This window comes from Pelophylax lessonae, assembly GCF_965119305.1.
Source record: "Pelophylax lessonae genome assembly, chromosome: 5".
NCBI classification, from domain to species: domain Eukaryota; kingdom Metazoa; phylum Chordata; class Amphibia; order Anura; family Ranidae; genus Pelophylax; species Pelophylax lessonae.
The window spans coordinates 91,368,116-91,385,601 of NC_138772.1; the positions used below are offsets into that span (position 1 = coordinate 91,368,116).

Below are 17,486 nucleotides of genomic sequence, written 5' to 3' on the forward strand. Positions count from 1 at the left end.
CGTCACAAATATGTTTGATAAATTAGGCTAAGGATTTGCTGCTGCATAGTTCTTAAGGCTAATTTGATATTTGTCTGTTTTCGATCACCTGTAAAGCAAACCTGTGCTTTACCCATTCAGGGCAAAGCCCCACCGCCCCCCACACCAACATGTGCAGTATGTTCCTTTCTTGCCGATGAAGATACCAGTATTTCCAGGCATGGAGGGAACATGTATCAGCTCTTGGACAATCAGTACTGTCATAGCCCTGAATAGACAAAGCATATTGTTGCTCTATTCCTGCCACCCCCCAGTTGCACAAACTTACCTTTATGTTTGCATCCCTGGCACATTGTTCAGCACCAGCAGCTTAAAGAAATACCTAATATATCTGGGTAAGGAAGAGCATGTGACTCATATCATGTAATAACCCTGGACCAAAGCAGCTACAGAAGTCTGTAAGGACTTGTTTAAGGGCTCATTTACTGGAAAATATTTACATATCATTATGGATAGAGGTTCACATCAAAGGGTAGCTGTATCCACAAAAGTTAACACATAGTAAGCAAATAATGCCCCTTGCGCAGATAAATAGAATATACCAAGGTAAAGAACGTACCAACATGTGGTTCACCCTTGCAGCATGCAGCCTTTATGTATGTCATCTAGGCATTCCATATTACTGCTGCTTTACCCATTGCTAACCATGCTTTAGTAGGTGGGTCTGCCTTAGGCTCCCTCATTGACAGCCATGGTCAGCCCATAGTAGACTCACCCTCTGGTCTGCAGCAGAACACTGGCAGCAGTGGTTATAGCAGTAGTAGCATGGATCACACTTTGCAATGATATAATTCTTGCTGGCACATGTTTTAATTTCCTCTGGCAAGGACGCACATAGTTTTTTTTTTTTTTTTTCAAGAAAAAATTACTTTTATTAAGGAAAAAGGGCAAACATTGTACAAACAGTAGTAATCGCACACAGGCAAAATAGAAAGTACAAAAAGAGCACGTTTAAGTTGGCCAATGGTGGTACACTGTATGCAAAAGAACCACAAAGCAGAAACAAGTACATCTCAATGCAAAATATTATAACTGACACTCAAGTGAGGAGCTGAGTGGTAACAAGAGATCAGGAGCGAGATAAAAGCAAGGTTAAAAAAAAAAAATGGGGAAGGGAAAGCGGGGAGAGCGATAAAGGTGGGAGAAAGAGTAAGAGAAGAGAAGGGGGGAGAGAGGAAGAAGGGCTCTCCACCATTTACATTCATCTGCAACCGTTCAGTCATAAGTCATTAAACTTCAAACAACCTTTGCATAATCAGTTGAGGGGGAGCCAAGGGCGGATCATCCAGCCAAGGCTGCCAGATTGAATAAAACTTTTTCTGTGCCTTCCTATGCTGGTAGGTCAGCTTTTCTCGAATTAGGGTACTATTAACCTGGGTAATCCACTGTTTCACCGATGGGACCCTAGGAGAAATCCAGTGTCTGGCTATCAGTTTGCGGGCAATATATAGTAGTCTAATGACCGCATCGTGGGCGTTGGGAGTCAGGGCCTCCACCTCCAGGGCCCCCAAAAGGCAAATCAATGGGTCATGAAGCAGTTGAAAGTGATACACTCTGGATACCGTAGCTATAATCGTGGACCATTACCAAAAGAGTTTTGGGCATCTCCACATCATATGTATCAACGTGCCTTGGTCCCTATCACATTTCGGACACAAGGGGGAGGGTCTACAGCCCCAACGGTGAAGTCGAACGGACGTTCTATAAGCCCTGTGAAAAAGCATAAGGTGGGAAACCTTGTGGGAGGCTGAGACCGAAACCAGGGGGATGGATGAGAGACAGAGCTCCCACCGCTCCCCGTCAATGGGGCCAAGATCTTCCTCCCAAGCCGCCCGGGCTGGGAGAGCGGCCGGGTCCTGGAGAGAGCCTAGAAAGGCAACATACACATCAGTGATCATACCCTTCTTATCACTGGCTTGAAAGACCTCTGCCAGCAGTCTATTGGGAGTGAGGCGCAAGGGCGAAAGTCGGGCCTGAGCAGTAATGGCATGTCGGAGCTGCAGAAGCCTATAAAAGTACTGGCGTGGCACATTAAATTCCTCTTGCAAGTCCTAAAAAGACTTCAGTACTCCACCTCTAAATAATTGAGTCATGAAACAAACTCCCGACCCCTTCCATAGTTCCGCACCCTCCAGGAAGAGAAGCTCTCTATAATTCCGATTGTCCCGGACGGGGGTCTCAGGCAAGAAGCCCCCAACCTGGAGCATTGCCTTGACACTCTTCCACACCAGCCGAAGCAGAGCAACCGTTGGCAGTCCCGCTGGGAGGTGCGTAAATCCCGCCTCCAGGTGGACCAGGACAGGAGCAGGGGAGTCCACCGGAGCCAACAGAGCCCCAATAGGATCCAAGGACGCACATAGTTGCCTCAATATCACCGAAACTTTGGTTATGAGCAATAAACTGTATTTTTAGGGTAATGCACTCTAGGCTGGCCTACTTTTGGCCCCTCAGTCATCTAATTCAAATACTGACACTAAAAATAGCTCTACTGCTTCTCTAATGTGCGTTATTGTTGAACCTTCTGCTGCTGGAGGGAATGGAAAGGGAGAAATGGGTGGTCTTAGCTATTATATTGACAGCTGGGGTACCAAGGCCAACTTGGGCTACAGAAAGGAACACATCCTTCTGCATGCCGAAGTAGTCCTAGGTGAGTGGAAGTCTTCTGATCAGTACCAAGTATTACCTACCTCTCCTGGTAGATGGTTTGTATTATGAATGCTTAGTGCTTATGTGCATTAATCTAGTAATATGTTTATTTTAAGGTTTATCTTGAAAGACTGTTAACCTACGCAGAAATAGACATTTGTCCAGCTAACTGGAAACGGATTGTATTGGGTGCAATCCTTCTAGCCTCTAAGGTTTGGGATGACCAAGCAGTGTGGAATGTGGACTATTGTCAGATCCTGAAGGACATCACGGTGGAAGACATGTGAGTTCCTTCTCTTTCTAGGAGCATCAATGCTTTTTCCATTAATGTTGACCTGTCACCTGTATAGAGTGCAGCGGACCTGAACCAAATATCATCCTATCAGTGCTCCAGGATCTTGGGATGTCATTCCGACACCACATCCCAAATTTAAGGTTAAAGCTAAACTCTCTCAATCAAAACGAACAATATTTATTCCTTATGCTGCTAGCATTATTCATTATGAAAGTATATTATATTTGCTTGTTTTAAACTTTTTCTTTTTTTTTACATTTCTTCTGTTTTTTCCTGGTTTCCAGGCCCAGGCCAAGGAACTTATATCATATATCCAGAGATGTATAAAGTTCTAGAGACCCAGACTTGAGTAAAAGTACAAGTGCTCTATCAAAAAAGTGACTTGAGTAGAAGTTGAAGTGCTCTTTAAGCACCACACTTAAGTAGAAATACTAAAGTATTCAACATTTTTTGTACTTAAGTATTGCAAGTAGTTTATTTTAAAATGTACTACTCAAGTACTGAAAGTAAAAGTACCAATATTGTGTTATGTAGTTATTAAAGAAAGTAGTCAAAAGGCCAGGGCCCCCCTCCCATTTTAGATCCCCCTTAGAGCAGGCCAGGGCCCCCCTCCCATTATAGATCCCCTTAGAGTAGGCCAGGGTCCCCCTCCCATTATAGATCCCCCTTAGAGCAGGCCAGGGTCCCCTCCCATTAAAGATCCCACTTAGAGCAGGCCAGGGTCCCCCTCCCATTATAGATCCCACTTAGAGCAGGCCAAGGTCCCCTCCCATTATAGATCCCACTTAGAGCAGGCCAGGGTCCCCTCCCATTATAGATCCCACTTAGAGCAGGCCAGGGTCCCCCTCCCATTATAGATCCCACTTAGAGCAGGCCAGGGTCCCCCTCCCATTATAGATTCACCTTAGAGCTGGCCAGGGTACCCCTCCCATTATAGATCCACCTTAGAGCAGGCCAGGGTCCCCCTCCCATTATAGATCCCCCTTAGAGCAGGCCAGGGTCCCCCTCCCATTATAGATCCCCCTTAGAGCAGGCCAGTGTCCCCCTCCCATTATAGATTCCCCTTAGAGCAGGCCAGGGTCCCCCTCCCATTATAGATCCCCCTTAGAGCAGGCCAGTGTCCCCTCTCCCATTATAGATTCCCCTTAGAGCAGGCCAGGGTCCCCCTCCCATTATAGAGCCCCCTTAGAGCAGACCATGGTCCCTCTCCCATTATAGATCCCCCTTAGAGCAGGCCAGGGTCCCCCTCCCATTATAGAGCCCCCTTAGATCAGACCATGGTCACCCTCCCATTATAGAGCCCCCTTAGAGCAGACCAGGGTCCCTCTCCCATTATAGATCCCCCTTAGAGTAGGGCAGGTCCCTCCCCCCTTTGAATAGATCCGATTCCCTTAGTGAGTGACTTGACTTCAAGACAGTTATTACTTCTCCTTCCTTAGGCTGTCTCGAGTCCTCCAGCCTCTCTCTCCACAGTCCCCAGTCCAGTCCCCCCTGCTGAAAGAAGAATATATTCCTACCTCCATCCAGTTCTCCGCGCTGGGCGGCCACGCTGCACAGTGCCCAGAGGCAGTCTAGTAGTCTAGACTCTAGTAAGTCACAGTCCCTCCCCCAGTCAGGGCCCAGAGAGATCACTCCGCAGGCAGGTGTCTCTCCTCTCTCACCACCACCACTTCACTTGAGAGCCGAGTGGGAGGCGGGACTCGGGCCGAGCCGAGGGAGGGCAGAGGCGACGAGGCTCTGCCCCTGAGCCATTGCATCGGGTCGGGGATTGGTCGTGACTTGTGAGTCTCAGAGACAGTGAGACTCGAGTAAAAAAAGTCAGCGGCGGTGCGGATTTGGAATGGAATGATTCGTGACATTTTTATAATTGTAACGAGTAACGATGCAGCACAGAAAAAAATATCGGAGTAGAAGTATTAAACTGATTGAAAATATGTACTGAAGTAAAAGTGGAAGTAGGAGAAAAAAATTCTACTCTAGGAAAGTACAGATACCGCCTTTTAGTACTTAAGTACAGTAGTGAAGTAGTTCTACTTCGTTACTATACATCTCTGCATACATCCCAGGTTTCTTCATGGGCATTTTTTTTCTTTCATCTGGAGAGGGGGAGAAGGGGCTTTCAGTTAAGCACACCCTCCTATCTGCATGCCTGGCCTGAGGGCAGATGGGGTTTCAGGAAGTAAATGCTTAATGAGTCACCTGCCCTTACTTAAGATGGCCACATTCAGAAATGCTGGGGGGGGGGGGGGGTGAAGTGGTTTCTCAACAAAATAAAGCATGGAAACATGGATGGATGGGAGAGTTTGCTTTGAATTGTAAAAATGAATTAAATAGAGTTTTTGGTTGTCGTGCTCACATACAGTATGGTATCAGCATGGTAACAGGATCACTTTACAGCCACATTATTTTTGGGTCACAGCTCAGCCCCACTATTTAATGCCTTGCTTTATGTTGTCACCCTAGGTACCTATCTCAATCAGTTGTGCCAACTGTTTATATGTTTTTAGGTTGCATTAGAAAGCTTGACTAGTTGAAAAAAAGTAACAGCTTGCACAAGGAATAAACGCCCCATGCATAAAGTGTACCTGGTTTCATTGAACCCAGTGGTTTCAAGAGTTCCTTTCCCATATTTGGCATAGTGAGGAAAAAATGGTATCACAGAATGTGCAGAACATATAGCTAGCTAAATAAATAGGATGCTGCATATTGTGTTCTTCTGAGTTTCTCACACTATAGCCACAAGGTGGTGCTGTATCACCAAAATCATTGGCTGACATTGTAATGTGCATTAGGATCAAGCAATATTGCCTAGACCTATAATAAAACCAGAACTGGCTTCTTGATTCTGATTTACAAGCTTGGCTTCAAAATTAACCATTCAAATACAGCCTTCAGTAACAGAGAAGCCTCCAGCTCTGAGAAAAGGTATTTAACCCCTTGGAGCCTAAGCCTGTTTCTGACATATGTTGCTTACAAGTTAAAATCAGTATTTTTTGCTAGAAAATTACTTAGAACCCCCAATTATATATATATATTTAGCAGACACCCTGGAGAATAAAATGGAGATCGTTGCAATATTTTATGTCACACGGTATTTGCGCAGTGGTCTTTCAAATGCATTTTTTTTCCCCGAAGAAATACAGTTTCATGAATTCAAAAAAAAAAAAGAAAACTGTAAAGTTAGCCAAATTTTTTGTATAATGTAAAAGATGATGTTAGGCCTAATAAAAAGATACCTAACATGTCATACTTTAAAATTGCGCACACTCATGGAATGGCAAGAAAGTACAGTACTTAAACATCTCCATAGGTGACGCTTTAAAAATTTTTACCGGTTACCCGTTTGGAGTTACAGAGGAGGTCTTGTGCTAGAATTATTGCTCTCGCTGTAATGATTGCGGCAATACCTCATGCGTGGTTCGAACACCGCTTCTGCATGCAAGCACGGAGGGACGGGCTGCTTTAAATTTTTTTTTTTTACACTGTTCCTTTAAAAAAAAAAAAAAATGTTTTGATCACTTTTTTTGCTGTCACAAGGAATGTAAACATCCCTTGTGACAGTAATAGGCAGTGACAGGTACTCTTTATGGAGGGATCTGGGGTCTAAAAGCACTTAAAAGCATTCAAAATGCCAAGTATGGCTGTTTTGAATGCTGTAATTTTTTTTTAAATCTGCCGCCCTTAAGGCTCCAGTACCCGGACGTGATGTCATGACATCTTTTTCCGGGTTTTTACATTGGAGACCCGATAAGCCAAATTCAGCTTTGTTTGGGTCTTCGGCCAGCCGACGGATGCAGCTGGCTGCTCGAGTCTCCCGGTGCACACCCCCCCCCCCCTCCCGCTCCTTGAAATGACAACCGAGCAGCTGCTCAGCCACATAGGTTGTTATTACAAGAAAGCCGACCGTCGGCTCTAAACAACGATACCAGCCTCTAGCTGCAGGCATCACCCTGGTACAACCCCTTGAAGCCAAGGCCGCATATTTTCATTTCCTCTGCGTAAAAGCGGGTAAGTTAATCTGTGCTTTGCCCATGCAGTCTGCTAGGGTTGCTTACATCTTATTAAAGCTGGTAGCGCCCAGCAGAAGTCTCAGGTGTTTAAATGTCTATACAAGGGAGACTTACATAGATAATAACATAAGATAGGGGTAAATAACATAAAATAAATATATATAATCTTATTGGAAAATTGTAGTTCTAATATAATAGTCTGAAGACAAGGTCTCTTTAGGTTTATGTTTCAGAACATGCAGGTGTAGATAACTGATGTGTCATAGAAGATTGTATTAATTGCTTATGGTTTTGATGTTTCTTATTTTTAGGAATGAGCTGGAGCGTCAGTTCCTGGAGCTGCTGCAATTCAACATCAATGTTCCGTCCAGTGTTTATGCCAAGTATTATTTTGATCTGCGGTCACTGGCCGAGGGTAACAACCTCAGCTTTCCACTCGAGCCCCTGAGCCGGGATCGTGCATGTAAACTTGAGGTATGATAACTTTTTATAAGGTCTAATTAAGGAAGGACTTCAGGATGAGTTCTGAGGTTTTGGTGGAGGTGTATTTTATGCTTCAAGTAGCATCCTTTATTAGATATGGTATGAGATAATTTTATAGGTATAATTAACACATTACACACCTCCCCAAAGATTTAGAACAAATCTTTCTGGAACATTTATTGTAAACTTCTAAACTTTATCGAAAATGAGTAAAAAGGCTTTAACTACTTCCTATTCTCAGGACATACCTATACTCACAAATAATATGTTACATACAAAATTGCAACAACCACCATTTTATTCTTCAGTGTCTCTGCTTAAAAAAATATAAAATGTTGGGGGGGTTCTAAGTGAAAAATGCAGCTTTTTACATGTATGATGTAATATCAGAATTGCTCCGGACAGGAGGTGGTTAATAACATGCCTAGATTTATATTTAAAATTTCCAGAAACTATATATACGGTATCTAAAGGTAGTATTAAGGGGGAGTTATTTTTTCAGCACACAGGTAGATTCCTCTCTAGCCATATAGGAAACTACGGGTTCTTAAATTTTTAGGTGGCGGCTAGCAGTGCGTACATGGCCCAGCCACATGATCCAGTAGCATTCTTTTTAATGGTGTTCAAAGATGCATGTTTCTATTGGGTTGCATGTTCTGGCCAATAAAGGGACTGAATGGTTGGGAAATCTATCTTATATTGACCGCTTTGTTCTCTGAGAGTGCTTTGCTGGGCTCAGTTCTAAGGTGTGAGGTGGATCTTTCAGTGACTTTCATTGACTTTGCAAGTCAGCATGAACAAAATCCTAATACCCAGCAAAGTGGTAGCTGGTAGTGTAGCAGTTTTAATGTAGAAATAAAGAATAAAAAGGCACTCACAGAAGCAGAAGACAGAAATCGCCCATATACCATGGCCAGTGCCCTGGTAGGCTTCAGAATGTTGCGGCTATTCGGAGCAGCTATGGTACAAGAAGGCTTCAGGCATCAGAATAGAAGGGATCCTGTTTCCTTTTCCATTCAATTGCAAACATGATTTTTTTTTTTTTACTGTACCACAATGACTAAGCAGGTCAGTGAACATCCCGAACACTGTTCAGCCCACTCCAGTTACAGGCCAAGATCAATGGTTGTTTCTTAGACTGGATCTAGGCTTCTAAGCAGTGACTTCTGTCCTCTAGTTTGCAAGTCCATTATGATTCCCTTTATTTATATTTAATCTGCTACACTATCAGTGTGCTCTTTGCTTGTTTTTAGGAATACTAAAGGCGGCCATACATGGATTGAAATATCGATCCATGTATGGGCTAGTTAGTTATACAGAAGTCATTCTATTGACCGACTTCTGTCCAACCAGCCTGTCTGGTTTTTCCTGAACTAATAGTGCTGCTGGCCATAGCTGGCAACACTGCTCATTGTATCCTGCAGGCAGGGAAAGTTTCCCGCTGGCAGAACACATTAGTGCTACAGGAAAGTTACCCCCATCCACGCCTAGTGTGTTGATAGGGGTATCAGCACATTGTTTTTTTTCAGCTGGGTACTCGGGAAAAAAAAAGTATAATATATGGCCAGCCTACGTGCCCAAACCTCCCATGCTGGGTTTAATTGATGCTGCAAGATAGCTGTGGATCCTTGTTATATTGGAGCTTTTAGAATGAATGTTCATCTGTACATTTAGAAATAGTTGAATACCAGAATGCTTATAAATGTACCTTGGTAGACAAGGGGTTAAGGTGCATTTATAGTCCCTCAGAAAGCATTATGGTGCAGGAAAGCTAGGCATTAACCAGGTTTTATTTAATAAGATGGGCTTTATGATATTTTAAAGTTCCACATAATTCTATTCCTCTTCTAATACACTTGCTATGTTTGTCTTTGTTACATTTAGGCAATTTCACGCCTGTGTGAGGACAAGTACAAGGACTTCCGAAAACTTGCCAAGAGACGTTCTGCAAGTGCTGATAACCTGACTATTGTACGATGGTCTCCTGCCATCGTATCCTAACATTGGCTCCACCTTGCAGACTACTCTGTCTCACATACTGTTTTGTGGATACCTTGTTGTCTTTGTCTCGGGAAATTGGACATCTTTTTCTATTCTGAATCGTTGGCAAGCCTCCCCTACAGTGCCTCCCTATCACGAAGATGGGATACATCTGTCACTTTCTGCAAACAATATAAAGCCATGTCATTTATTTCACACTCCTCTATATGATTTGGACAGAGCATCGCGCTCTCTATCCTGCTCTGATGACAACTTTGTGAAGTAGAAAAGGCAGAAACTGAAAAGGAAGTTAATGAAAATCAAATGCTGGACACAAACGTGGATACATATGAAAGTTAGTTGTGTGATATATGTATACACAGGGTGGTCATAACTAAGATGATGGTATTCTGGGGAATATAGATAAGCATCTAATAGGAGAAACTCAGCTATATTGGTGGAGCTAATGCAGACCATATGGAAACAAATGTGCAATTTAGAAATGTTGAGCAACTTCACACACAAAAAAAATAACAAGAGATAAAAATCTTCTTTTAAAAAAGAAGCACTACATAGCCAAAAGTAAAGGCAGTTTGTTGTGTGATATTTTTTGAAGGAAAGGATTTGAGTTCACAATGGGTGGCTCTGTCCTTTAACAAAGGCTGTGCAAAAGCCTAGGCTTCTGCTTATGTGACCAACACTGGAGGGTAGCTACAACTGCATTTTCTCCATGAATGTTATTTCAGAAATTCAGCTACTTGTTCCTCCTTCTGCAATATTGTTGAAATATCTTTAAAGAGAATCTGTCATTATTTAAAAGCAATCTGATGGTCTGACTTACAAACTGCATGCTAATTCCAGGGCAGTGAAGTGCCTGTAGACGAGGTGACTTCCTCGGAACAACCTGTAAGTCAGACAATGGCAGCTGCAAGCAGACAGGTATTTAGTTGAATGAAATGAAAATTTCTCTTTTGTAACAAATGGAAGTGGATACAGGAGAAAGTGCTTAGTGCACTAAAAAAATCTCAAAGCCAGTGTATTACAAATGATAGCTTATAACAGGTTCACTTTAAGTTAATATACGCATATACACTAGGTCCACTTTGTGTTCAACAGTTCCCATTGGAATACTTCTCTTAGGATAATTTCTTGTTTGAAGAGATACAGGGGTTGATTTACTAAAACTGGAGAGTGCAAAATCTGGTGCAGCTCTACATAGAAACCAATCCGATTCCAATTTATTTTTGGTCAAAGCTTAACTGAATAGGCTGAAGTTAGAAGCTGATTGGGTACCATGCACAGCCGCATCAGATTTTTCTCCCTCTAGTTTTAGTAAATCAACCTCACAGTGTATATTTAGAACAAGTTGACAGTGTTTGTTTAAAGCCCACTGCCTGACCACTCTATGCTCATCAATCTAGTGCTTCCCTGATGCTCATTGTCTGTCCACTACTGCTAAATACCTAGTGATTCCAGGTATGAGGGAACATGTGACCTTCTCCCATTATGTATTTGGTGGCTAGGCTCAAGCACTGTCACATGATGTAGGGAGTGATGTCACTACTCCCTCGAAGTTCCTACACTGGGTATTATAGTGGCAGTGGCGTCCTTACCAATGTTACTTCCAATGTGGTCAGACGTTGGCTAACTATCTAGTATACTTTTGAATTACAAAAGGAAACCTGCAAACATGGGAAAATTCCATGCATTTAGTATCCCTTTAAATCTTGAGTCACTTAAAGTCAAAAGTCACTTAGCTGCTATGCTGCCTGATCCCTCTCACCTTATTTAGGACCACTCTGTTGAAGCAGTGTTTATGAACTGTGATGTATATTACTGTTTATTCTTTTATTTTTCTATTGGTTTTCCCTTTTTATATTTTTCTTCCACATTTGAAGGAAATAGGAGTATTTCATACTGGACTATGTGTGCTGGGCTATGTACAGGTGGACCAAATACTATAAATTCATTCTGTCTAGTGGAGCATTTACTGACCCTTACTGGAAAAGTGAACGATGGTATCTGAGGGTCCAAAGTAATCAGGCAGGTCCTTAAGGTGTAATAATATAGGCTGGATTTATCCATTAACATGAAAACCACTATCTTACACAAAACACATCAGCCAAGTTTTTCCTCCTTCTGTAGTTGTTTTTTTTTTATTTGGTGAGTTTCAGTGGTTCTAGAATCTCCACAATCTTTTCTTTTATAGCTACAGATTATTTTTTAACAGAGATTTAAAAGATGTCTCAGATTGTTATAAGCAATGTCCAATTTTAGAAAATGTATATGACCAATGCATTTTCTTATCATGCAGACCATAACGGAAGCCATTGATCTTGGTATATTCAGATAGCACCCTGGCACCACCCTGCTCACCTTTGTCAAGAACCCCCTTAAAGTGAGGCCACATATTTTGCTACAATTAATATTGTGTGGCATGGTAGTGAAATCAACAGCTTTGTAATTATATAAAATCTCTAACAGCAAATGATCTTTTTACCATGTTAGAGGCAGATTTGTGGAATGGTTAGTCTGTGCAGACCAGTCCTATAGCATGAGTTGGTTGTCACCTGCAATTTAAGCTGTATGAGGGTAACAGTCTTATGTCTGTGGCCACCAGCAGATTCCCATTGACCAACTAACTACTATCTATTGTTTACATTGGAATAAACTGGCTCTGGAGTTGTCTGGCTCCATCCTTCCATCCTTCCCTGTTCCATTGGCACAAACATGATTGCCTTGATAACCAATCTTACATGTTTATGCCCCAGATAAAAAAAAAATGTCTTGCTGGTCAGATTTTCTCTGCACTCTCAACTATTCCTCTGAGTTCCAGGGCCACAGCCGAGGTTACAAGTTTCCGAAAATTATTGTTTTATGTTTTAAGTCCAAAATGCGCCACATTTATCTGTGTCTGCATCCACCTTGCTGCTGCGTGCAGGCAGGCTATAGAAGCGGATGTAGACACAGCAGCTGCACAGACACAACCACACTGTCTGCATTTGAATCTGTGCACCTGCTCCTGCACACATCAAAACTTGATATGCGTCTTTTTCCATGCAGCCGCTACATTTGCGTCCACTTCTATAGCTCAGTAAACACGGCTTTCATCCGAGCCATGCCCCTTGTGTGTTTCACCCGCCCACAGAGCTTAGTCCTACCTCTATGACTAAGCCCTGTGGGTGGGGCGAAATGCATCGGTGGACGTGGCTTGGATGGAGCCGAGCTGAAGTTGTGTTTACTGATCTTGCATTTGGTCTGTGCTGGTGTGCGGCAGTTTGGTTTATTTTTCCCAGGAGTTCTACAGAGCTGGGACAGACACTTTTCTGCCTGCACCAGACAGTGAGAATCACCTGACTTTTTGAATGTTTGTCTAGAGTGGCATCCCAAGCCATGCATGGTCATTTCTATAGGCTGCCTGCGTGCAGCTCCATGGTGGATGCAGATGCAGGCAAAAGTGGCTCAGCCCACAAGATGAGTGTCCCACAGCTGAATGAGCCCTAAGACAGGAGCCATGTATTATCCATCTCTAGGCGCTATGCCAGCTTTGCAAAGCTGGAACTGTAGAATAGAAATCAGATAGCTGTGTCTGTGCAAGCATTCGGTAGATATCCTTAACAATTATGTTTACCTTGTAACAAGGAAAATTTCTAGCTAAATCTTTTTCTTTGTGTAGTGTTAGATAAACTAGGGAAAGAGTAGACGAAAACTTTTGCTATCTGTGTCCCCATTGGGAAGATTCTACTCACTTGTGTTGTCACTGGGACAGGGGATGAGGGGAAATCTCTCTAAAATGAACACAGCAATAAAAACCAGACAGAAGTTCCTCTGAGACCCGATCGAAATAATCTATTACAAAGCTGATGATTTCAAGGTGCTTCCAGGTTTGTTTTGTGAAAGCTTTAGGCCCCTTTCACACAGGCTTAGATGCTCCATGCAGCCCTATGGAGTAGCAGATGTCAGTGGAGACCTCTCCACTGACACCCAATCCGATCCTGTTTGTGAATCCCGGATGGATGGAAACCCTATTTTCCATCCGTCTGGAGGATCGGATACGATCAGATGAAAACAAACAGGCGGCCCTCTCTCATCTGATCTGATAGAGGAGACCCGGGATCTGACCACTCCGTCTATGCAAAGTAAGCAGAGACGGAGCTGTCATCCGCCTGCTCAGGGGGGATTGGCAGATCGATCCCCGCTGAGCAAAACTGAGTCCGTCGGGCGCACTGCTCGTGTGAAAGGACCCTAACTGAACAACCTGAAGTTAGAAGCGGATTGGCTGCCATGCACAGCTGCACCAGATTTTGCACTCTCCAGTTTAAGTAAATCAATAAAGTGTTTTCCCGCTGTTTTAATTTATGATCCATTAACCATAAATGTCCCCTATTATTATCCATTTCAAGCACTAGCTGAGCCGAATGTGACTATGTTTAAACTGAACTGACTTTAAAAAAAAACACACCTCTTCACAAGTGATGTATATCTATGCCTGAGTTTCCCTTTTTCTTGACATCGATCTACTTACTGTATTTAAGGAAAAAGGTAGACAACTGTATAATAAATGTTTATAAAGTTACTGGGAACTTGCCATCTTACATTTTCCCGGGAACACATGGCTTCCTCTAGCAGAGGAAAAGCAAAGAAAACTTCATGACTTTATTTTCATTCAATGCCCTTTGTCATCGTTCTGAACCAAAAGTGCATTTGTAAGTCATAATTCATTATTTAGGATATATATAAATATATATAATATTTATAATGTGGATGTATTTAGTATGAGTGAGAGTGCGTGCAAGAGTTTAGCCATTCCTTTTTGCCTATAAATGGATTTTTTTTTTTTTTTAAATAAGTCATAAATTCTCAAAAACTTATCAGTCTCAAAAGAAGGGGAGGGCATGCAAATGTACAACTGACTGCATGGCTTTTGTTATTACAGACCAGAAAGATTACGAAAAAATGTAGAGGACTTCCTTAAGTAGTGCCTATAATGAGCCTGTGTAAATTGTATTGTCCGTCATCAGGACGTAGTGCCAGGAATGGGCACAGACTCCTATGGGTTGATTTACTAAAAATACAGAGGCTGCTGTTAGTAAAGCAAATGTTAGTAAATGAGGAAAGCCAATGTTTACTTTAAATACCCAATCATGTGCAAGAGAAATGAAAACAAAAATACATTTTTGCTTGCAGATTAGTGTGATTGGTCGTGGAAATTAGCAAAGCTTCACCTCATTTACTAAGTGAATATATACCTTCCTAAAGCCGGCCATAGATGGTTTAAGTTTTGGCTGGTTAAGCATGGATGATCCATTGTTTTCCTTCAGTGCAACCAGCCTGTCAGATTTTTTGCATGTAATCACTGCCGGTGGCTATAGGCACTAGCAGTGATCATTGTGTTCTGCCGGCAGGGAAGGCTCTTCACCTGCAGAACATTATAGCTTTCTGGGAGGGATTCCCTCATCAACATTGGTTGTGTTCTAGAAATTTTATTTTCTTCCACTAGTGGTGGAAGGAAAGAAATGTGTGTAATCTATGGCTTGCTTAAGTGAACTCCTATAGCAATTAACCCAATAATCTATGAGCCTGTTAGGTACTTGATACCATAAGGTTGCTTTTCTAAAAGAATTGAGAATCTTTACTCCATAAATTCTAGCATTGTTTGTTTTGAAGACCCAATCATTTAAAGATGAATCAGGAATTTGCTTTTTACATATTTGTATAATTGAAGTGAATCTTCTGTAGATTGAGATTCTCAACTTCTTTAGTAGATCAACTCTGTTTTCTGATTGTAAGCCAAGGAAAAAAAAGTGATGATTGATTGTATTTAGTGATTTCAGCAGCTTTGTAGTTTAAGGGCCAGTTCACATTGGTGCGATGCTGGAACCCTGCAAATCCACTGCGGGTTCCCACATTGCACCCCACTAGCAGGCAGTTCACACTGCTATATGTGAACATGATGGGAGTGTCAATACAAAGTTAACAACACCCCCAGATTAGATCACATATCGCAAAGCGAACTGTCAGTTTGGACAGGAATCGGATTGCATAGGTGTGAACACCCATGCAAACCGATTCTGGTGCAGACCAAAAAAAGGGTCCTGCGTGACTTTGGTTCGAATGCACTGCAAATTTAGCCATACAATCTGGCTGGATTTGCATCGCACAGACATCGCATGTGATTTGCAGAGCAGTGTGGTGCAAATCACATGCAATATCTCACGTTGCATATGTAGAAAGATGATCCGCACATGGGTAGTTGCTCTTAAATCTTCATCTTTATTCAGGAACCACAGAACACAACTGCTGATAAGATCAGTTGACGCGTTTCAGCCTCTAAGGCCTTAGTCTTATATTGCATATGTGTGAACCGGCACTAAAACAATATCCTTTATCATCTCAAATAATGTATTGCTTTAAAATACATTAAATGTATTCTTTTTTATTGTCAGCAAACCCTGGTAGTAATGACAAGTCAGTTAAGCCATGCTGTCCTAAAGTATCCGGCTCCCCTCGTACCTCAATGCAGTGACATTTCAGAGCCAAGCCCCAGGTTGTTGCAAACACAACAGCCATTGATATATTTTTTTATGAATTGAAGTAATGGGAATGGTTGTTTTAAAAGCCTTTGTTTCATATATTCCTTTTCAAAGCAACTTGGTCCATTTTGCAAGCAATATTTTCAGACTGTATATGTTTACCTTAACGCAGCATAAATCTGTTTGTATGTGTATATATTATATATATATTGCAAGAAACAAAAATGAAAACAACTTTTAAAATGGTATAAATCCCCTTTCTCTGATGTCAGTATTTCTTGTGCTCTGCAAAAGGTTCTGTGAGCGAGAAAATAGGAGTGAATATGGTTGAGCCATTTATCCATGTTCATGGATTCTCATATAATGCTGTAAACTTTTATGGAAAACTTAAAGAGGAACTGCAGGAATATGTAATACATCATCCACTTACTTTGGGCCCGTGTATGCAAGGCTTAAGCTGCTTTTTGACTCTAAAGCCCCGTACACACGATCAGATTATCGAACGATCTGTCGTCCGTTTTTGTGGCATGCTAGTCTGATGTGGAAAGTGAAGAGGTTATTTTCATACGAATTTTCCCATACGACAGAATTCTACTTCAGAAGTGATGTCATGTGTTGGATTGCTTTGTATGTGTTCTTTACTCTGAGCATGCCTAGTCTTGCTCTTAAGATTTTTTCCCATCTAAATCTGTACTAATGAGATGAAAATCGGAAATTTTATAGCCTGCACATCAGGATTTTGTCAGCCGAAAAGTCGGAGTCGGCTGTCGAAAGCACCATCCTAACAATCCGAAAATCGGCAGATCGGTCATCGGACGAATTTTCCCTTCAGATTTTCTTATCGTGTGTACGGGCCTTTAGTTTCTAATCAATTGAAATACCCAGTCACAGCATAGAGGAGTGATCTGATTTCTGTTAGCTGCACTGTAGAAGTAACTGTTAGGAAAACCTTTGCTTCTTTGTAACAAGGCACCTTTGCTATTTGCAAAAGACATGAGCTGATGGAGAAACTTTATAAGAATTGTTGAGTGAAGTAATTTTCGATCTTTTTAAATCTGTAACTTTAAAAAAATACCTGGTGACCCCACAATGAAGCTCTTTGTTCTAGAATGACAATACCCTGCTCTTATGCATTGTCACCCTGTCACATGCGTTTCCCAGGGAGAATTAACAGTTGTGCGGCCACTGTTATCATCAGAGAACCATGTAGCCCAAGTGGGCTGCAAATAAACTGCAGGACTGAGATGCAAAAAACAGCTGAAAATAGAATTTTATTTATATGTTTATGATACACAGTGGTTGAGCAAACTAAATGTCATCTAGTTAGGGTTATATCTATTTTAATACTTATACTAAATTAAATCAATAACTTCAAAATGTCCAATGGAAACTAAGGTCCCTTGTACATGGGTGTCATAATTTACTGATATTTACGCAGGAACTTGTGATGCCCATGTGCAAGGGGCCAAAAACTGTGTGTAAAGGCCTGAGTAATGTTGA

General features: G+C 41.9%; 1 protein-coding gene across 1 annotated transcript in view; it reads left to right on the top strand.

The window, feature by feature from the left end:
• The window catches only part of CCNY (cyclin Y), a 241,559-nt gene extending 231,366 nt beyond the window's left edge, over positions 1–10,193 (top strand). The window contains exons 8-10 of the mRNA XM_082259827.1: positions 2,802–2,968; positions 7,302–7,464; positions 9,358–10,193. Coding sequence (XP_082115953.1) covers positions 2,802–2,968; positions 7,302–7,464; positions 9,358–9,474 — 447 coding nt within the window. The 3' untranslated portion in view covers positions 9,475–10,193. The remainder of the gene's footprint in view (positions 1–2,801; positions 2,969–7,301; positions 7,465–9,357) is intronic.
• Positions 10,194–17,486: the final 7,293 nt, after the last annotated feature.